Source organism: Lepidochelys kempii, chromosome 6 (genome assembly GCF_965140265.1).
Source record: "Lepidochelys kempii isolate rLepKem1 chromosome 6, rLepKem1.hap2, whole genome shotgun sequence".
NCBI classification, from domain to species: domain Eukaryota; kingdom Metazoa; phylum Chordata; order Testudines; family Cheloniidae; genus Lepidochelys; species Lepidochelys kempii.
In genome coordinates this window covers 122,111,615-122,134,637 of record NC_133261.1, presented here as the reverse complement: position 1 = coordinate 122,134,637, position 23,023 = coordinate 122,111,615, and the positions used below count along the sequence as shown (strand labels likewise).

The 23,023-nt window shown below is 46.3% G+C and overlaps 1 protein-coding gene across 3 annotated transcripts in view; it reads left to right on the top strand.

Moving 5' to 3' along the window:
• DAAM1 (dishevelled associated activator of morphogenesis 1) overlaps window positions 1-23,023 on the top strand; it is a 185,588-nt gene that overhangs the window by 60,408 nt on the left and 102,157 nt on the right. For all 3 annotated transcript variants that reach the window (XM_073349967.1, XM_073349968.1, XM_073349966.1), the window contains exon 2: window positions 7,050-7,273. In XM_073349967.1, coding sequence (XP_073206068.1) covers window positions 7,091-7,273 — 183 coding nt within the window. In that variant the 5' untranslated portion in view covers window positions 7,050-7,090. The remainder of the gene's footprint in view (window positions 1-7,049; window positions 7,274-23,023) is intronic.

Genomic DNA, 23,023 nt, shown 5'->3' with positions numbered 1-23,023 from the left:
CGCTTACCTCAGGCAGCTCCCAGAAACAGTGGCATGTCCCCCCTCCAGCTCTTATGTGGAGGTGCAGCCAGGCAGCTCTGCGCTCTGCCCTGTGTGCAGGCGCCGCCCCTGCAGCTCCTGTTGGCTGTGGTTCCCAGCCAATGGGAGCTGCAGGGGCGGCACTTGAGGTGGGGGCAGCATGCAGAGCCCCCTGGCTGCCCCTACGCACAGGAGCTGGAGTGGGGATATCATAGAATCCTAGAATATCAGGGTTGGAAGGGACCTCAGGAGGTCATCTAGTCCAACCCCCTGCTCAAAGCAGGACCAGTCCCCAACTAAATCATCCCAGCCAGGGCTTTGTCAAGCCTGACCTTAAAAACTTCTAAGGAAGGCGATTCCACCACCTCCCTAGGTAACACATTCCAGTGTTTCACCACCCTCCTAGTGAAAAAGTTTTTTTTCCTAATATCCAACCTAAAACTCCCCCACTGCAACTTAGTGAGACCATTACTCCTCGTTCTGTCATCTGCTACCACTGAGAACAGTCTAGATCTATCCTCTTTGGAACTCCCTTTCAGGTAGTTGAAAGCAGCTATCAAATCCCCCCACATTCTTCTCTTCCGCAGACTAAACAATCCAGTTCCCTCAGCCTCTCCTCATAAATCATGTGTTCCAGTCCCCTAATCATTTTTGTTGCCCTCCGCTGGATGTTTTTCCAATTTTCCACATCCTTCTTGTAGTGTGGGGCCCAAAACTGGACACAGTACTCCAGATGAGGCCTCACCAATGTCGAATAGAGGGGAACAATCACGTCCCTCGATCTGCTCGCTATGCCTCTACTTATGCATCCCAAAATGCCATTGGCCTTCTTGGCAACAGTGGGATGCTGTTGACTCATATCCAGCTTCTTGTCCACTGTAACCCCTAGGTCCTTTTCTGCAGAACTGCTGCCTAGCCATTCGGTTCCTAGTCTGTAGCGGTGCATGGGATTCTTCCATCCTAAGTGCAGGACTCTGCACTTGTCCTTGTTGAACCTCATCAGATTTCTTTTGGCCCAATCCTCTAATTTATCTAGGACCCTCTGTATCCTATCCCTACCCTCCAGCGTATCTACCTCTTCTCCCAGTTTAGTGTCATCTGCAAACTTGCTGAGGGTGCAATCCACACCATCCTCCAGATCATTTATGAAGATATTGAACAAAACTGGCCCCAGGACCGACCCTTGGGGCACTCCACTTGATACCGACTTCCAACTAGACATGGAGCCGTTGATCCCGACAATCTAGCCAGCTTTCTATCCACCTTGTAGTCCATTCATCCAGCCCATACTTTAACTTGCTGGCAAGAATACTGTGGGAGACACTGTCAAAAGCTTTGCTAAAGTCAAGAAACAATACATCCACTGCTTTCCCTTCATCCACAGAACCAGTAATCTCATTATAGAAGGCGATTAGATTAGTCAGGCATGACCTTCCCTTGGTGAATCCATGCTGACTGTTCCTGATCACTTTCCTCTCCTCTAAGTGCTTCAGAATTGATTCCTTAAGGATCTGCTCCATGATTTTTCCAGGGACTGAGGCGAGGCTGACTGGCCTGTAGTTCCCAGGATCCTCCTTCTTCCCTTTTTTAAAGATGGGCACTACATTAGCCTTTTTCCAGTTGTCCGGGACCTCCAATTGCCATGAGTCTTCAAAGATAATGGCCAATGGCTCTGCAATCACATCCGCCAACTCCTTTAGCACTCTCGGATGCAGCGCATCCGGCCCCATGGACTTGTGCTCGTCCAGCTTTTCTAAATAGTCCCGAACCACTTCTTTCTCCACAGAGGGCTGGTCACCTTCTCCCCAGGCTGTACTGCCCAGTGCAGTAATCTGGGAGCTGACTTTGTTCGTGAAGACCGAGGCAAAAAAAGCATTGAGTACTTCAGCTTTTTCCATATCCTCTGTCACTAGGTTGCCTCCCTCATTCAGTCAGGGGCCCACGCTTTCCTTGACTTTCTTCTTGTTGCTAACATGCCTGAAGAAACCCTTCTTGTTACTCTTAACATCTCTTGCTAGCTGCAGCTCCAGATGTGATTTGGCCTTCCTGATTTCACTCCTGCATGCCCGAGCAATATTTTTATACTCTTCCCTGGTCATTTGTCCAATCTTCCACTTCTTGTGAGCTTCTTTTTTGTGTTTTAAGATCAACAAGGATTTCACTGTTAAGCCAACCAGGCTGGTCGCCTGCCATATTTACTATTCTTTCTACACATCGGGATGGTTTGTCCCTGTAACTTCAATAAGGATTCTTTAAAATACAGCCAGCTCTCCTGGACTCCTTTCCCCCTCATGTTATTCTCCCAGGGGATCCTGTCCATCAGTTCCCTGAGGGAGTCGAAGTCTGCTTTCCTGAAGTCCAGGGTCCATATTCTGCTGCTCTCCTTTCTTCCCTGTGTCAGGATCCTGAACTCAACCGTCACTGCCTCCCAGGGTCCCATCCACTTTTGCTTTCCCTACTACTTCTTCCCGGTTTGTGAGCAGCAGGTCAAGAAGAGCTCTGCCCCTAATTGGTTCCTCCAGCACTTGCACCAGGAAATTGTCCCCTACACTTTCTAAAAACTTCCTGGATTGTCTATGCACCGCTGTATTGCTCTCCCAGCAGATAACAGGGTGATTGAAGTCTCCCCTGAGAACCAGGGCCTGCGATCTAGTAACTTCCATTAGTTGCTGGAAGAAAGCCTTGTCCATCTCATCCCCCTGGTCCGGTGGTCTGTAGCAGACTCCCACCACAACATCACCCTTGTCGCTCACGCTTCTAAACTTAATCCAGAGACACTCAGGTTTTTCTGCAGTTTCAAACCGGAGCTCTGAGCAGTCATACTGCTCTTACATACAATGCAACTCCCCTACCTTTTCTGCCCTGCCTGCCCTTCCTGAACAGTTTATATCCATCCATGACAGTACTCCAGTCATGTGAGTTATCCCACCAAGTCTCTGTTATTCCAATCACATCATAATTCCTTGACTGTGCCAGGACTTCCAGTTCTCCCTGCTTGTTTCCCAGGCGTCTTGCATTTGTGTAAAGGCACTTGAGAAAACTTGCTGTTTGTCCTGCTTTCTTAGTATGAGGCAGGAGCCCTCTCCTTTGACGCTCTCCTGCTTGTGCTTCCTCCCGATATCCCACGTCCCCACTTACCTCAGGGCTTTGGTCTCCTTCCCCTGGTGAACCTAGTTTAAAGCCCTCCTCACTAGGTTAGCCAGCCTGCTTGCAAAGATGCTCTTCCCTCTCTTCGTTAGGTGGAGCCCGTCTCTGCCTAGCACTCCTCCTTCTTGGAACACCTTCCCATAATCAAAGAATCCAAAGCCTTCTCTCCGACACCACCTGCGTAGCCATTCGTTGGCTTCCACGATTTGACGTTCTCTACCCAGGCCTTTTCATTCCACGGGGAGGATGGACGAACACCACTTGCGCCTCAAACTCCTTTATCCTTCTTCCCAGAGCCATGTAGTCTGCAGTGATCTGCTCAAGGTCATTCTTGGCAGTATCATTGGTGCCCACGTGGAGAAGCAGGAAGGGGTAGCGATCGGAGGGCTTGATGTGTCTCGGCAGTCTCTCCGTCACATCATGAATCCTAGCTCCTGGCAAGCAGCAGACTTCTCGGTTTTCCCGGTCAGGGCGGCAGATAGATGACTCAGTCCCCCTGAGGAGAGAGCCCCGACCACCACCACCCGCCTCCTTCTCTTGGGAGCAGTGGTCGTGGAACCTCCATCCTTAGGACAGTGCATCTTATGCCTTCCAATCAGTGGAGTCTCCTTCTGTTCCCTTCCCTCAGATGTATCATCTAGTCCACTCTCCGCATCAGTACCTGTGGAGAGAACATGAAAACGGTTATTTACCTGTATCTGCGTTGCTGGTACATGGACGCTCCCCTTTCTTCTTCTGGAGGTCACCATGCTGCCAAATTTCTTTATCATCCTCCTGTCCCCGCTGCACAGCCTGCTCTGAATCTTCAGAACATTGTGCCTGTAGAAGCATATCCTGATGTCGTCTGTCCAGGAAATCTTCAGTTTTTCTTATGCAACTCAGGGTCGATACTTGTTTCTCCAGACCTTGAACCTTCTCTTCCAATATGGAGACCAGCTTGCACTTTGTACAGACAAAGTCGCTTCTGTCCTATGGAAGAAAGACAAACATGGCACATCCATTGCAGGTCACAACAGCTGAACGCTCCCCATCCATATTACCTTCCTTCTATGAGCTTCCTCAGGAGTTGTAGTAACTACTCAGAGAAGCCGGCAAGATGTAAGCCTCAGTGGGCTCTCCCCAGGCAAACTCCCTCTGTTAGCCTCTCTGCTGTCGCTGCTTCCAGGAGTCGTGCAGGCTGGAGTGCCGGAGCAGGGCAAGCCCCAGGCCCTGCTTCCCAGGGAGAGCTCAAGGGCTGGATTAAACTGTCCTGGAGGGCCAGATATGGCTCCTGGGCTGTGGTTTGCCCACCTCTGTTCTAGGTGCTGTACAAACACAGAACAAAGAGACAGAATCCCTGACTCAAGGAGTTTACAATCTGACCAGGTACTTTTAGATTGTATTAACTTAATCTCAGCCGGAAGGGTGATTAAACCTAACAGGAGCTGAAGAATCCACCCCCTCCCTTTACGTCTTCAAATCCAAGACTAGATGCTTTCTGGAAAGTATGGCTAAAAAGACAAGTTATTGGGCCTCAATTCTATGGCCTGTGTTATACAGGAGGTCAGACTTGATGGTGTAATAGTCCCTTCTGACCTTGAAATCCTATGAACCTAATTAGGGTTGTACCCTCTATATGGATGTCCTGCTCACACTCATGTTTAAAGTGTAACTTTGGGAAATTTGGGGACTTTTACAGAAAGTTAAGCTGAATGACTTGTTCTCAAAGTGACATTGTCCCTTCCCAATGTCTAACAAATTCTGCGTAAACAATAAAGTGGAATGATAAGGCCTTGAACCCCAGACTTTGTACTGTAGATGCAATAGGCATGTTTTGAAGTGTTCTAGCTGAAGAACATGTCAGGAAGCAGAGTTTTGACTTTTATCCTTCACATTAATGAATATTCAGCAGCATTTGTACTGTTTGCCTGCTAGCTAAGGCTCTTCTCTCCTTTTCAAGTTTTTTACTGTTTCTTGATAGTAACTGCAATTTGCTGGGCTTGTATCTATGTCTTGCAAACGATACATAAACATCAAGACTGCAGTTGTATAGTAATTATGAATCCCAATAGCTCTAGAGCTGCAGCCAGCTCAAAAATACCTTGTCTGAGTGGCCACGTCTGTCTTTTAAATACTAAAATAGAAATAAATCTTTACCTTGTCTCATCCTTGTTCTTTCATTCAGACTTAAATCTATTGATGTTTTTATGTAAGCTAGGATCTTTGAAAACACCAGATGTGTTCTGAGGATAGCGTCTATATATTTATAGCTTTCAGTTTGAAAATCTGAAATGGAAGAAGAGAACTAAAGTTCCGGTCCTGTGGTGAAGGTATGGGATTTGCATGGGAGGGGAGCATCATGAAATAGGTTTCTTTTCCTAGCTCTGCCACTGATTCATTGCATCGCTTTAGGCCAGCGGTTCTCAAACTGTGGGTCAGGACCCCAAAGTGGGTCATGATCCCATTTTAACGGAGTCGCCAGGGTTGGCATTAGACTTTGTGGGGCCTTAGCTGAAGCCTGAGCCCCACCGCCCGGGGCCAAAGCCCAAGGGCTTCAGTCTTGGGCAGCGGGGCTCGGCTAACAGGCTCCGTGCCCGGGGCTGAAGCCCTTCGGCTTTGCGCGCACGCCCCCACCCTCTTCCCACTGCCCAGAGTGGCGGGGCTTGGATAGGCTCAGGCTTTCGTCCGCCCTCCTGGGGTCGTGTAGTAATTTTTGTTGTCAGAAGGGGGTCGCAGTGCAATGAAATTTGGGAACCCCTGCTTTAGGCAAATCACTTCCCCATGCTCTATTTCCCTATCTGTAGAGTAGGGAAAATGGTACTTGGGGGGCCTTTTAAAAATCTGTGAATTTGCCTTCCCTATTGAGAAGACATGTTTTGTTTTGGGAAACTTTTGGTTGTGGGGAGCAAAACTTTCTTGCCAGGTGTGGGATACCTTTTAAAAAACACTTTTTGATTCCAGCATACTGCAGATTAATTGAGCTTGTAACTCTCAGGTAGCAAGTGACAATAAGAGATTTCATGGCTGTGCAAGCAAATCAAATGGTCACATTTGTGTAAACCCTGAGGTGTGTAATGTGAAATGAGATTTCAGGCTGTGATGTTGAGAAGGGACACTTTAATTTAAGCTTGGATGCAGGGGAGGATTGTGCAGACCTAGGGCTTGTACCTCCTTTAAAAAAATTACTTAAATTTGACTTTTAAAAATGGCTTCCCTTAATTAAAAATAACATTTCCAGAGCTAGATCCTCAGCTGGTGTAAAATGGGCCAAGTTCTCTTGACTGCCCTGGTGTGTTACTGGCTCACAGTAGCTGAGGATCTGCCCTGGAATCGTAAAGGTTGTCCTCTAATGCTGAAAACTTTAGCTGACCGTGTAGACCAGACAGAACTGTTTGCAGTACCAACACACTAAGTCTAAAATATTTTTTAATAATGCTGCAAGAGGTCCACACGAGCTAAAAAAGAGTAGTGTAGTATAGCATGGGGCTAATTGGCATCAGAGTGACTTTTGACCTGTCTTGGAGTGAGACAATAAAAGATAGAGAAGGAATCGGAGGGCTTGGGTCAGTTCTTCTTGTAGCTCTCAGCACTGTAACAGAACGGTGGTGTATCCCACCGTCTTTCATCTACAGCAATTGCCTACTGGTAACTTCTCGATTTAGCTACAGTTGGGAAAAAAAAAAGATTATGGCCATAAGAGAACAAAGGTATCTTTTAATTAGCACAGTCGTCAAGGTTGCTGGAACTGTAAATGTCAAACCGGAACAGAAATCTTCGGCATGTAAATGTCACTTTGCAAGTTGTGTATGTTGGGTGCCTTTGATTCTGAGTCTCTTCTCAGTAGAGCTCAACACACTTGGACAAAGTGGATACTCAAGCATTTCCTGTCCCCTCTCTTTCTGTAGGATTTAGTAGCTAGAAGGAAGGGACACAGAAGATTTTGGCCATGGCCCCAAGAAAAAGAAGTGGACGGGGGATTTCATTCATCTTCTGCTGCTTCCGAAGCAACGACCATCCGGAGATCACCTACCGGCTTCGCAATGACAGCAACTTCGCCCTACAGACCATGGAGCCGGCGTTGCCAATGCCCCCGGTGGAAGAGCTGGATGTCATGTTCAGTGAGCTTGTGGTGAGTGTTGCATGTTTCTCGTGGCAATGGGGTAGCTATTTTTGGGAGGGCACCACAGAAAAACATTGGGCCCCATCCTGCTCATGACGTCCATGGCAAATATCCCACTGACTTTAATAGGTGCAAGGTCAGGAGGAGTAATTTCAAATGAGCTTTTAATTGACAGGAACATCAGGGTTTGCTGCTGTCGGTGATTGGACGGCCCCCTGAGCCTTGAATTCCCATTGGATGGACCGGTGACCCCCAGCTATGCATGGGGAATTCCATTGGTTGATACAGAGCTCCTATAAAAGAGTATTACTCTCTCCCCACAGAACATGTGGAGTTTTGAGGCTCTTTTCATCTCACTCCTGGAAGAAAACCCACTCTAGTGTCAGTCTTTTTCCCCAGACCGCATTCTGTTCATGGTGGCTGTTTCCTTTTCAGTATATTGCTTTGTTTGGGTCTGATGATGTGCCTGAGAAGTACATATTCCCTGCCCTGTGGGCTCTAGTTCAGGCATAGATGATGCCATGATGCTTGTGAAAGAGACTCTAACCATGCCTGAGCCAGGAGGCCATAAGCACGTATCGTAGGCTGGCATGGCGGGTAACTTTCCACACACGGCGCTGCCAGTGCAGCCTAGTCGGTCCTCACCTGCACCCCAGTCTTGGACCTCTCCCAAGGGCAGGCTGCCAACTGAGCTGAATTTTTTGATAGGTTTAAACAGGGCTACGGATGAGACCAATCTCCTTGTCGGTTGTGATTCCCAGAGTGGAAGGGCAGGCTGTGGTGCAGAACCACTGGTAAAGGGACTGGAATGGTTGAGTGGGAAGCAGCTCGGTAGATGGAGCTTAGGCATCTTGGAGAGTTAGTGCTCTGGAAGTAGAAATGTAGGTAGCTGGCCCAGCTGAGAGCAGTCTCCCATTGCTCCATGGCTGCTGCTACATGGCATGACTGGCCAAGGGAGGACTGAGAGCACCGGCTGATCAGAAAAGCAGATGGATCTATCCCAGCGCTGTGGCAATGCAGGTGGCCATGAGGCCTAAGCAGTAAATATGGACATGTCCTCTACTCCATACTAATAGTGTGTTCGTGTTCCAACTGCTGCAATCTCCCCCTTCTCTGCAGCCCATGGGGATGTGGTAATCCCCCAAGTGGCATGTGGCTTCTTAAACTGTAATTTTGGGCAGCAGGAGTGAGGGCAGTGAGCATGAGGCTGAGGGCAGAATGGTGGTGTTTTGGTTCTTGTTCTGGTGCGACAGTTCCTTTGCTAGGCTGCCTCTTGACAGGGCCCCACGGTATACTCAAAGCATCAATGATTCTTGTGCCCTGTATGCTCTGATTGGAAGGGGAAGGAAATAAAGTGCACGTAAACCCAAGTGTTAGCATTACAGCTGAGCGGAATTTGGAATTTCTGTCCCACCGGAAATGCCGACCTTTCAGCACTTGGTTTTTGTCCCAAATCAAAATGAAAAATTGAAATGTTTTTTTTTGTGGAACAGAATTTTGCCCCAATTTTGACATTCCTGAAGGCAAAATGTTTTGGTTTTTAGTTTGTTGAACTGACTCAAAACTAAGTATTTCGGGTCAGTTCAACATTAATGGATTTTGCCATTGTGGTTTGTTACCTCATAGGAGTTGTATTTTGGGAGCTTAATGCACCCATTCTCCCATATGGGTCAGGCTTCCTGGATTGTATCTCCTGTCATGTAGCTTGGTCAGATGGGAAATCCATATTGCACTATGGGAGATGCAGTCTTCCAGGGCATTTGGCCCATAGGAAATACTGGGGCCTGTATAACGACTCCGATAAGGAAATATAATTTATTATTTTGTTGAACTGATTAGAAACATTTCAGGTTGATTCAATAAAACAATGTCCAGGTTGAACCGACCCAAAACAAAATATTTCCATTTGCTTTTCCTGGTGGAAAATTGAAAAATTTCAGCTAAATCTAAATCTTCCCATGGAGCGTCTTGATTTTGTGGAAAATGAGTTTTTTCCCTGGAAAGCCTTTCAATGGAAAATTCCTGGCCAGCTCTGGTTAGCATCGCCAAACTGAATGTAAGAGCGTGCTATGATCCAGCGTCAGGTTCGCCATGCTAAGCCTACAGATCCATCTAGCGATGGGGGAGCCTCCCTGGAGAATCAGGGTTTGGAGGCTTATCAGAACCAATTAAACACCAGGCCTGGGGTTCATACGGAATCTCTGCCTACACAAGAGGCCCTGAGAGCTCTCCTTCCCACCAGCCCTGAAGGATATGTTGGTTTCTTTTTGCATGGAAAGACTGTCCTCCTACCTCTTCCAATGCCTCATTGGTGTATGGACCACTCTCCACGCATGATTTTTAGGGAGGCAGTTACACTCCTCCTGGCTGGCCTCAGGTGATTAGGTGGTGTCTAAGTGACTCCTCTCCTCCCTCTGCCCACACACACACTGCTAAGAAGCAGCCACTCCTTGCTGTCAGGTTTTTTGTTTTCCCCTAACAGGCTGGGAGAATGAACTCAAAATTCAGCCACTCCCTGTGACAGGAGTCAGCTATGGCCCACTGCTAGCCACCTGATTGCATGAGGGCAGACTAATCCAATGGGAGGAAACAGCGCCCGTACCCTAGAACTGTGTAACCAGTCGCAACACAACAGGTCTGCCTGAAATTCAAAGAAACCATGTGGAAACCCTGCAGCCAAGCTCCCACTTCTTGCTTCCCCCTTTCCCCATTACAAATATCAACAAGAAACTCTCAGGGATTTTCCCAGTGTTTGCAACACTGTTCCGATTTCTCTGACATTTTGCAAACTCAAAAATAGGCAGATTTTCACCAGGGAGAGTTTAAAAATAAATACAAATGTTGCTGCAAACCCTTTTGGCCAGCTCGTCTTGCTACACCCAGCCCCTTCATCTTACTGCTCGCAGTAACCTGTCGGAGTTGAGTATTCGATTTCAGCATTAGTTAAATGATTTGGAAAATGTCCCACTGTTTCTGTATAAGCCCACTGTGTAACATTTGGAACAGCGACAGGAAAACCAGCTGGGGGTGCTGGGCTGATTTTACGCTTGCTGAAGCCTGACAGGGGCTGAAAGGTGTGTCTTTAAAACCCTGGCAGCCCTGATGCTGCCACACAGTTCACAGTCGACAACTTGGAACCGCTCTATGAGTGGCTTCTTCCCTCTGTTTGTTTAAAAAGAGGTTTTGAATCCACTTAATTACTTTGGCAAACAGGGACGAGGTGATTTGAAATATGCAGAAAGAATCTTGAGGCTTCACGCATTGAAGTTGATGTTAGGGCAGGCCTAGAGTTATAGGGTTTTTTCTAGGTTGTACTTGTTTATGCCATGTATCAGCGATGTGATACGATTTGTTTTACACTAGCACCCAGCATCCCTGGCTGGGATCAGGGCCCTGTTGGGCTAAGCAGTGTGCAAACACTTGCTTTCTACAAATCAACAAACATTAGTGTGAGAGGCTAGCTTCAAATGTACATTGCCAGTGCGTTAGCTTTTAATCTGTAAAGCATTCTCCTTGGGAGTTGGGTAACAGTCTAAAAACGCTCTCCCACGTTCAGCCCCCTGTTTGACTTGTGGAATCCTATTGTTATTGACGAGAGTAGCACCTAGAGGGTCCCCACCAAGATCAAAGCCCCAGTGAGGTTCAAGCTGTAGGTGTAAATTGCAGCTCAAGGAGCCCACCCCAAGCTAGCTCTGATCAAGCTAGCTCCCTAAAAGCAGAGTGAGCCATGCTGGCACAGGCAGCGGGAGTGGCTAGCTGCCCCAAGGACATGCATAGCGTCCCGGGTGTGCCAGTACTCAGGGCAGTGAGTCCCTCCTGCTGCGTGTGCGGCTGGTAGCTAGGCTCCACTTTTAGCACGCTAGCTCGATCAGAGCTACAGCGGGTATGTCTGCTTGAGCTGGGATTTATGCCTCCGGCTCAAAGGGCAGACCTACCCGCAAAGAGGTTAAGTGACTTGCCCAAGATCACACAGGAAGTTGATGGCACAGCTTTAACACAGATCTTCTGAGTCCCAGTCCAATGCATCTAACCATAAGGCCATCTGTCTTTGGCTCTTTCTAGCCATATTTCTCTGCTTTTTATTGTTGTAGACTGTGGGACCTCATGAAGAATTGTCTTCCCCCCTCCCCACAACTCACTCCCCAAAAAATAAAATAGAATTAGGATTTAAGCAATATATTATCTCAGATATTTTAGTCTGGAGACTTGGCAGTACCATCCAGGAGCTCTGATGATGAAATAAGGCTAGCCTTTTGTTCTTGGGTGGATCATACAGCAAGCACCAGTAGTTGCAAGTTCAGCAAACTCAGTGTTGCAAATCCCATTTATTCTCATACCTAGTGTGACAAGTCTGCTTCCTTTGAGTCAGTCCTGGAAAACTTATCGGGGTTGGATGTTTAGGATGTGACTATTCATTTGAAAACCTGTCACATTCTTAACATGTGAGCAATCAGCGATAGTTCCAGAGCAGAGACCGAAGACCAGAGATTGTGCACTGAATGTGTGATGGAGGCGTCAGATGCACCTACCCCAAACTCGGGTTTGCCAAAGGCTTACCTTCTGCTGCCCACCACGCCCGCGGTCTTTAGTAATCTTGGGTGCAATCCAGTTGATTTTAGCTGGTGTACCGAGACTTCCACAGTGATGTTTGCTTTTGATCTAATGATACCCTGAACTGTCTCCAGACCTGTGGATATACAGATGTTTCTCTAGAGGAACAGCAACAAAACAGGGAGCCAGATTCTTTAGGTAGATTGTTAAGCTAATCAGGCCAGCGTCTAAACTTCTGCTCCTAGTGATCCTGACAGGAAGAGGACAATTCATACTTGTCTAGCAGTCTATGGCCTCTTTTTGTCTTGGAGAACATGAAAATATTGCAATTTTTGCTGGCAGACGTTCACTCTTCCTCTTCTTCCTTCCACACGACGTCAATGACTTTGCGGCTGGGAGTTGTGGGAATGCAGCTCCAATGGGCACCAGGCCGCATCTGAAAGAGTTCATTGTCTCTTGTTCTGTCGGGGCTTCAGTGACCCAGAGCCACCCAAGGAGGAGCAGCTGTGTGGACATAGGCCTCCACAAAATCAAAGTGTTCCACTGCAAGTTAGCTGCTGTGTGCTTCACGGTTCCCTGGGAACTGTTCAGGTTGCTGGGACAACCTGCAGGGCTTTTTATGAACGCCAAGCTGGGTGATGCCACCAGCTTTGACTTTCAAATTTTGCTGAAAAATCCTTTCATACTCTAACCAAAACAGTCCAATGTGTTCTATGAGCTCTAGACAGGAAGAGTTCACTTTCACTTGGACCTAATGAGGAGGTGTAGCCCCAGCAGGCAACATTGGTTTGTTTTATACTGTCGCCCCTTTTTCAGATACCTGAGTCCCACTGCTCACACCAGCATTGCCCCTCTGCCAAATGGTAGCAGAATTCTGGGGCCTTCCAGGTTGGCTTCCCATTGGAAACCAGTGACATGGATTCTTGGTATATTCACACTGTAACTTTCTTTATTTCCACATATACACTAGACCTGGAACAGAGGCAGTCGCAAACAGCATGCAGGCATCTCAGCCCACGCTCCAATGCATGGCTTCCAGGAGGCTCATCTTTCTCAAGAATTGCCTCCAAATACAGTGAAAAGGCAGAGAGTTTGCTCTCTGCTATCTTCCACAGCTTCTCTTAAAATGCTATTGCATATTGAGGCTAACAACAATATAGCATTTCTTCAAAGACTAAAATCTTGTTTGCACGCTAAGCAAAAGAATTTTCAAGTCTGTGTAACAGCACCATCTGGTAGCTTCTACCATAACAATACTTCACCTTTCATGCCTACAACTAGTCTTTCCATGGACTCAGTGAATGATTGATTCCCTCACAGCTCCTTAGTACCTGCTGTTATGTTGAAATTGGGGGCGGGATAGCTCAGTGGTTTGAGGATTGGCCTGCTAAACTCAGGGTTTTGAGCTCAATTCTTGAGGGGGCCATTTAGGGATCTGGGGCAAAAATTGGGCATTGGTCCTGCTTTGAGAGGGGGTTGGACTAGATGACCTCCTGAGGTCCCTTCCAACCCTGATATTCTGTGATTCTATGATTCTAAAACATGGAGTGTGTTGTGTTGCACAACATCCCCCGCGGGTTAGGCAAGTATTATATGCACTTCACAGGTGGACAAAGGGAAGCACAGAGAAGTTAAATGCTTTGCCCAAGGAAAGTCAAAATGAGTTGGTGGCAATAGATTGGGACTCAGGAGACCTGAGCCCCAATCACTAGATCAGTTCTCCAAAGTATTCCCTAACACAGAGGCATTTTATTGTGGCTTGTGCTGAAGGCAGTGACGAGGGCACAGGGGGATAATGTAGTGTAAATTTTAATTACTGAATTTACTACAGCTGGCTGAAGATATTTCTCCCAAGGCACGACAGAAACAGCTACTGTTTGGCTTGTGGCTGCTGCAGCATGCTGTCCTTCCTGCACACAGTTACCTTAATAAAATTGTAAGAACGACTCCAGCCAGGCTGGGGTATGAGGACTGGATGCCGTAGGTGTTATGTCCCTGCCCCGCATTGGGAATCGGATGATGCTCTCTCAGCTGCTGCTAAATGTGGGCTGTGAAGTTGCCTGAAGAGCAACTTGTTGTTTATCGTTTTCTTTTGGGGTTGCACCACAGAGCGTTGGCTAAGGCAGGGCCCCATTGTGCTAGGCGCTGTACATACGGTTAGCAAGAGACCGTCCCCGCACTGAAGGGCTCGCCATCAGGAAAATTTGCAAGTCTTGGTGCTGTTCTGTGGATGTCACTTTGGCTTCCCCCTCAGAGCAGCAGGGAGGCAGCTGGTGTGTGAAGACTGGTAGGCTGGGGAGGAAACCCAGCTGAGAGGTAGCAACACAATGGGACACAGTTACCAGCAAGGGTTACCAGATTCCCAGAGTGTCTGCTGATGAAGGTTTAACCCTCCCCCTTTAGATAGCAGGATTGACACTCACAACCAGTGTGATGGTCCCTTCATCCTCTCTGTCTGTGTGTCTTCTCCTCACTCTGAGCTTTCTAAGTGGTGTCAGATGTGTTCACTGCAGAATTGGTTTCAGCAACGCTATCATCCCATAAATAAAATAGCAACACGCAAGATAACGGGCTGATTTAACCACCTAAATCTTCAAACAAGCTGGTGATCTAGGTTTACGTTGTTTCCCAGTGGGGTACCTCATGCCTGGAGCAGGCTGTATGAAACCAATTGTATTCTGTTCAGCATCTTCTCCATTGTTTTAGTAGAAGTGGTTGCCAAGGTACTTGGGCCCAGATCTTCAAGGGTATGTGATACCACCTTTGAGGATCCCTTCTGCTCAGATGTCCAGTGAGCTGCGTAGTGTGTCTGAAGGTGTGGTAAAGAGGTTCCAAGCAGAGACACTGTAGCTTCTGATGTAAGGCATTTTGCTCCCCAACCTTTGTTAAATGGGCATGGGGGAGAAAAAAACTAGTCTGCTTCCAGGAGCAGGTGATTCACCACAGTTGCACCTTGAGAAATATTCCAGAGCCTCACTCGCTGCCAAGCCCTGCATCAGGCTGGCTCATTTTTCCAGCTGATGAAATCCAAACACTCAGAGGGATTTTCCAAAATGCCTCAGTGACTCAGGAGGACACGTCACATCTGAAGGTTGAAGAGACGTTTACTTCTAAATCACTTTGGTTCTTTTGAAAATCCCACTCACTGCTCCCTATGGGGCCAGCCACTGCCACTCCTTGGTCAACCAGGAATTCATCCAGAGCAGTGTTTTCTTTTCTCTCACACTTCTACATCCCAAAAGCTGTGGAGCGCTGGGCAGGGAGACCTGCATCCCTAGCTCCAGTTGGCTTGGGTGGAACAGACCCTTAATTGCAAAGAATCGTTGATATTCTGAGTTATTTGTGACCGCATTAAGCGGTAATCTACTGGAGGGGAAGATATGTTCTCTGACGTGGCGCAATTTCTAGCTTCCCCTTCTGTAACACTGAACTCTGCTACTTCATTCAGGTGCATGATGGATCAATTGGAATGAGAGATGCTTTTTATTAATAAAAAGCTGTTTGTGGTTCTAATATGCGTTTGTTTTGATATACTTGTAACATTTCTATTCTTCAGTGTAGTGTGTTAGAGATTTGACTTTCAATTATCCTACTACGTGTAGGAAAGAACATCCCAAATCATTGAGATTAACGCTGCATTACCTTTTAAACAGCCCATCGTGTTTATATTGCGCTGTTTGTACTACTCTGTTCCTACCGTACGTGATGGTCCTAAAATGTATAATCACGATTTTTAATCCTGGGATTTCATACGACTTTGCGAACACTGCATGGCTAAGCCTACATGCCATCACTGAACAGCAGCCAACAACAAGATGGACACTCCATGCATTTTAATAAGTCAATTGTGTGAAGGCTTCTGTTTTGTGCGACCCATTTTGATTACTGCGGTTTTATTTGCATCGGCGACTTCGAGCACTTTTGAAGGATTTCCACTCTCCGTGTTTGCCATGTGTTTGTGCAATGGGGCATCTGCTGAGGCTTCACATTCTGCAAGTATAGATGACTTCATAGGGAGGATGAGAGAGAGGGAACAAACCTCATGGGATAGATGTTAATCATATAACTTACTGAGTGACTGGAAGGCACTCAGATGCTATCACAATGAGGGTGATCTTATGTAGAAAAGAATGGAGTCTTTGAATCCAAGGGCCTAGTTGTATACTTGTTCATAGTATCTTTAAACTCTGATCCCAGAGCAACTAACTACTCATGGGAAAACTGTTGAAGCTTCACTTTTTGAAGTAATACACTAGTTGCAACATTACTGTGTATGTAAAACTTTAGCAGATCAATAATTCATGGCTTTCCTCTGGGGACTCTGAGAACAGCAGCCCTCCCTCCTAGCCACTAGCCCCTTAAGCACTTAGTTATTTGGTGTTTATCTTTTAATGTTTATGAACTCTGTAGAGCAGTGGGCATGCTAATGCTTGTAAATTAATAGTTTTTTTTTTTTAAAGCTGCATTAGCAATCCATTAACTTCACTAAGCATTCAAAATGCTGTTTAGAACTCAGGATTGTCAGTAGAAGTAACATAGAAATTAGAAGAAGGTGACGTATCAAACACTGATGTGTTAATAAGAAGGGCAACTGGGAAATTAATTATTAATTGAGATTGTAATTAAAATTGATCCTGCTAGTAAATGATTTCTCTCTTTTTGGTTTCTGTTCTTTTTAGTTTCTGGTTAGAAGAGTGTGAATTTTTGCCGATGCAGAAGACATGGCATTCAGGCAAAAGCTGATGCATCAGATGCAAGGCAAAGCTTTCATATTTAAAACTTACATGCAAATGAATGCTATGGGCATAGGTGCTGTTCCTAGCCACATGGTCACTGCACTACCAGGAATTTCATGATGCTGAGATCCCCTTAGTCTGAGAAAAGCGTATGTAAGACAAAATTTTATTCTAAAGTTATTTAAAATGTCCCATTCAAAAATGGAGATGTATTTATTGCACAAATCAAATGGAGCTATGAGAAGTTTAATATTTGCCCCATTGGGTTGGATTCTGTGGACCTCATGGGCCCAACTCCCATTTGTGTACAGTGGATCCTGTGGTTGGGTCTGCTACATACTTATTCCTGAGAAAAGTCACATGGATGTTAGGAGACCCAACGGAGGTCAGAGAATCCTGTGAGGTTGCTTTTTTGCAGAACGAGGGTTTGACTTCGGTGTCTTGGTAATAGTGTGTAAATGGCCACAAAAATAGCTTCAAGTACCCCCATTTTTATGAAGTCTTTCTTTATGGTTACTCTCACTTAAGTTATTCCCTCAAGGGGACAGGAATTGGGGTCATTTTGTTTGTTACTACTTGAATTACGGTAGCACCGAGGGTCTTCAACAGAGATCAGGACGCCATTGAGCTAGGTGTTGCACATATACACCCTGAGAGGCAGGAGGAAGGACAGATTATATTTCCCATGTTCTAGATGGGAAGCTGAGGCAAAGAGAGAGTAAGTGATTTGCCCAGGGTCACACAGGGGTTCTGTAGCAGAGCCAGGAACTGAACCCAGATCTCTTGAGTCCTTAAGCACAAAACCAGCTTCCTTTCAAATGTAAATTCACTTCTTGTGGGGAAAAATCACTGGTTGGTTCATGTGTTTTCTTAAAATCGCTCCAAGAGGACACTGCAAGGCAAAGACTACTTCAGTGGGATGCCCCAATTCCCGCTCATTAAATACCAACCACTTGGACAGATGGGTTTTGCTTGTGCTCCTTCCAAAACCTCACGAGCTAGTGATTGCTCTGTATTTGCGATCTATATAGTTGTTTGTCTTTCTCTGCTCCACCTGTCACTCACTAGGTAATAACCCCATACGTGTTTCTCCCACCTTTATGTTTTACACAATTGCGAGTAATCTCTTAAACATATGTTTTGATCAGTAACTGTCTGATCTAGAAGTCACACACCGACTCATCTAGGAAATGAGAGATTTCTGCCCACACGTGTTCTACAGACTGGAATAAAATAATCCAGTGCGACGCTCTATCTCAGCTGAACTGTTTGTGCAATGGCAATATCTGTTACTACTACCAAAACAGCACGCAGGCATTCCTTGGTGTAAGGGCCTCGCTCTGTCAAACCTGTAATTTTGTGAAGGGACCGTATTCTAATATGGTGTGAACACCTGTCGCAGGTGGAAGGTGAGCAAGGAAACGTTTGCTTCAGAGGAAAACAGCTCCAAGGTGGAAAAATGACACATTCTACCCGTGAAGTGGCTTCCATGCTGTATACAACAGAAGAGGAGTGTAAGCGGTGTGTGTCTGGATAGCTTGGTCACTAGCGCATCAGACTCGTAGGCTTACACGTACACAGCAGCTGGGAGGTGTGAATCCCAGCCTGGGAAGATGTGCACATGCTAGCTCCTCTTGAGCGAATGCCGTAAAAATAGCAGCGTGGCCCAGTGGTGCGGATGGTGACTTGGGTTAGCTACCTGAAACGTACCTAGGATCTCTGGTGGGGTTGTAGTCACAGGGCTAGCCTGACCTGCCACCCATGCCGCCGCAACCATGCTGCTATTTTCCGCATGCTAGCTCAAGTAGAACTAACACATTTATGTCTTACTGAGCTGGGAATTGCACCTGCTAGCTGCAGTGTAGATGTACCCTTAATTGGAGGGTCCCGGGTTCAAGTCCCTCTTCGAGCACACATGCTTCTGGTGCTGGCCATTGTTGGAGACAGGAGGTTAAACTAGGTGGACCATGGGTCTAATCCAGTCTGGCTATTCCTGTTCCTACCTGCTCGGGTTTTGTACTGTGTTCTTCATGCATTAGTAAGGATTACAGGCAAGAGTGAATGGAGAGAGGTATTGCTTTGCTGTTAGTGTGGCTAAGAAATAGCCTGAGCAGGGAGGAGTTTTGCTAAAAATCATTCTTGGCTTTCCTCCAGATCATTTTTGCAGATTCATAGGAAATACCATGATGGAGTTGTGATACCAACTTCATGTCCAGAGAGTTGGTTAAGTTACCATAAGGTCTGTAAAAAGAACAGGAGTACTTGTGGCACCTTGGAGACTACCAAATTTATTAGAGCATAAGTTTTCGTGAGCTACAGCTCACTTCATCGGATGCATCCTGATTTTACAGAGGTGATTCTTTTACTTTTTCTTTAATTAAAATTCTTCTTTTAAGAACCTGATTGCTTTTTCATTGTTCTTAAGATCCAAGGGTTTGGGTCTGTGTTCACCTATGCAAATTGGTGAGGATTTTTATCAAGCCTTTCCCAGGAAAGGGGGTGTGGGGGTGGGGGAGATATTTTGGGGGGAAGACTGGGCTCTTTCCCTGTTCTTTAACATGCTTGGTGGTGGCAGCATAGGGTTCAAGGACAAGCTGGTAAGAATAAGCTTAGGGGGTCTTTCATACAGGTCCCCACACCTGTACCCTAGAGTTCAGAGTGGGGAAGGAACCTTGACATTCTATGCATCTGATGAAGTGAGCTGTAGCTCACGAAAGCTTGTGCTCTAATAAATTTGTTAGTCTCTAAGGTGCCACAAGTACTCCTTTTTCTTTTTGCGAATACAGACTAACACGGCTGCTACTCTGAAACCTGTCATAAGGTCTGTGGAACCAGACGTTGTACATTGTATCCAGTATCAGTGCCGTTCAGTCCAGTCTCTCTGACCCCAAAGGTAGTCTTCCTCAGAGCACCATGCAAAGAAAGAGAATCACAATTCCCCTGGCCCTAAGGCCTTGTCTACGCTAGAAAATTAGGTTGCTTTAACTACATCTGTCAGGGGCATGAAAAGTCAACACTCCTGAGTCGCGGCATTAAGCTGACCTAAGTCCCTGTGTAGATGGAACTAGGTCAACAGAAGAATTCTTCCATCAACCTAGCTACCACCTCTCGGGGAGCTGGATTACCTACGCCGATGAGCGAATCCTTCCCATCTGCATAGGTTGTGTCTACACAGAAGTACTACAGTGGTGCAGCTGTGCCGCAGTGGAGTTTTAAGTGTGGACAAACCTTAGACACCTACACCACTGCCTTCTTTAAGATTGGGGCAAAAGCTTCCCCCTCCACCGGGCACCCCAAAATGGAATACCCCATCTTTACTAGCCTTACAAATTGGGTTGTCTTAAAGGCAAAGGTTAGCTCAGGCGTATAGCCTAGACGTTAAGCAGAATGTGAACACAGCTACAAAGAATTAGTTGAGCAAGAAGGGACTTGCATATTATAACACCAGCTGCTGCCAGCTTCTGCTAAACATCTCACTAAGGAGCTGAATCACAAGATCCAGAAATTCCATCCTCCAGGGATGTCTCTTTGATTTTAACTCACAGACTGTACAAAGCACACTTGTCCTATGGGGCGGGAGTGTCAAAAACAACAGAACCAGGGGTTCTGGGCTCTTTCAATGGAAATATCCCTGTAGAGAGGTAGAAGTTTAGGGGTCCAGGGCTGTACAAAAAACAGGCTTTCCTGTTCGCCCCAGAACAGCCACTTCTTGTATCCAAGGAACCCAGTTTCACATTGTCAGTGTCCAAAACCAATTGGGAGCTGCCCCTTCCTCTGGCACAGCTGCAGTCTGCGTACACAATAAGCAAAGTCGTCTTTGGCTGCATCTGTCCAGTCCTGCGTGCATAGCTGTTCATCTCAGTGATGTTTCAATAACACTTGTTTTATTCCCTGTTAGATCCTCCAATGTATCTCTGGTGGTACACAGCTGGGCACATCGAGCTGGGCAATTTTTGAGCAGTTTGCTGCAAAACCAATCATTCATGAGTACAAAACCAGTTGAACATGGGTGCCTCCCATTAGGCATCTAAATCCATATCTATACACCTAATAAATTGGCCTGATTTTTTTCTTGTTTCTTTTTAGAGGTGATGAGGGGTTCTTGGCACTTCGTAACAACCTGGCCACTTACTAAATGTATAAATACAGACTTGGGTGCCTGGAACTTCACTTAAGTGACAACTCTACTTATTGTAGTACAGGATAGACACACCAGGTGCAGTTATTGCCCAGAGAAGCTTATGGTCTGTTTGATTCATGATTTGTATTAATCTCCAGAAATAATGGTCTTTCACAGTAACAGATCATCAATAAGACAATAGTTACTATTTATTTTGTTTTCAAAATGAGCCTGTAACTGTAAATATTAAGAGGATTTAAAGTGAGGAGCCCATGTTCCCATAATACAGCCACAGTCCAGCTAGGATGTAAAATTTCACTCTTGGGTTCAGTAGCTTGCAATGGACCACTGTTTTCAGAGTGGTTGGTGCAGTAATCCGTGCTTTGCCGGTACCGGGTGTTTGTTTAAACAGCAAGAAAAAAGTTTCCATTTGACATCAGCAAAGAGGTCAGAAGAGGCAATGCATTTGCTTAAAGGAAGGAGAGGATTAGATGGGGTGCAGAGGGAAAAATGCTGATTGCAACTTTCCTTCACACTGCAGCATACTTGGGTAAATCAAATGGATGACCTCTGAGAAGAACAACTGGAAAGAAACAAAAAAGTGGGTGGGACCTCCAAGATAAGAAGTAGATGCAGACTTCAACCAGTGTGTGTTTTAAATTCCCATATTGTACCAGTTAATGCAAAATTTGCTACCTATTTTCAAAAGTGAGTCTCAGCTTAAAGAAGAAAAGTTCTAGTTTCTGAGCAGCTAGTATTATTGGCATCCTTCTAATCCATCTGCTTGGTTTCTCATCCCTGTGGACTTTTCCCAGTCCTTGGAGTGTTTAGCGATATTCATGTAGTTACATCCTGCGATCATATATTGCACCTGCTTTTTATAATGCTGCTCATTCACTGGTCGCTGCTTACTGCTGGATGTGGAGGAAAAACCACAATATAAACACCAGATTTTAAAGAAGTTTATTTAAAAAAAAAAATACCTTGAGCCCTGCTACATTTTGCATAAGTTCATTTTTCCCCTCCTTGTAACAGTCTCCTCAACATGCTGTGTTTAAAACTACACAGGTACCCAAGTGTCTGTTCAGCATCATAGGGCAGACTAGACTAAGGCCATGTATACACTGCAGAGTTAAGTTGACCTCATTTACATAGTCATACAGCTGCCACAGTAATTACATCGCTTGTGCATGTCTACACTTTGCTTCTTGTGTCGGTGATGCGTGTCCTAACCAGGAACACCTGTATTGACTGTACAGTACTGTTAGCGTGGGGCATTGTGGGATGGCTCCTGAAAGCCAGTAACAGTTGTCATAAGCAATGCAGTGTCTTCACTGACGCTGCGTCGACCTCGGATCTACCCCACTGGTGGTGGTAAGTCGGCGTAGCAGGGGAGTTACATCTGTGGGAGTGAAATTTAAGTGTAGACTTTTCCATAGTGAAGGTCGACATAAGCTGCCTTGCATCAACCTAATTCTGTAGTGTAGACAGTAAGTGAAGCTGGGGGGGAGGGGAGCAGCCGCTTCCGCTCTGAGGACAAGTGGCGCTTTTTTAATTTATAGGCGCCTTTTTTAATTTTTACTCACCCGGCGGCACTCCAGGTCTTCGGTGACGGGGGCCTTCACGCGCTCCGGCTCGGCGGGGGCCTTCATGCGCTCCGGGGCCTTGGCGGCATTTCGGACCTGGCGCGCCGCCCGGTGAGGACAAGTGGGTGGCACCTTTCTTCCTATCCGTGCCCCTGTTTCTCACGTCTGCTGCCCCTGTTTGTTCCACCGAGCTACGCCACTGAGCGTAGACCAGACCTGAAGCGTGACAAAGAGCAATGCATGCAGCATCCCAACCTGCAAGTCACTGATTTATCTCGGCAAGCTAACAGGGTTTCGTTCCTTCATAGACTCTTTCTACAAAAGTGTTCAATGTCCATTCACAAGTATTTGCCCAGCAGTCCAAAGAAAGTGGTGCTGTGGCTTGCATTTCAAAAGGCTGCTTTGCACCCATCCGACTGTTCTTAATTCCGGTTAAGACAGACAGACAGACGAAGGAGTTTGGTTGCGTAAACCTGGTAATCATTTAATGAACGGAGGCTGTGCTGGCCATTGTGTAAAAGGAATTCCATGAGGTAAATAGATCACTTGAAACTTCACACCATTTCCACTGACTCGCAGACTGTTTGTATTGCAGTTGCACCTAGGAGCCCCAGTCACAGACCAGGCCCCTATTGTGCTAGGCACTGTACAAAACAGAACAGGGCTGTGGTGTTGCCCTGGAGAGATGCTCATAGACTGACTCTTTGTACTGCAAGAACTGGAGCTGCCAGCTTTGATTAGTTTGATTTGTGTGGACATAGCCCAG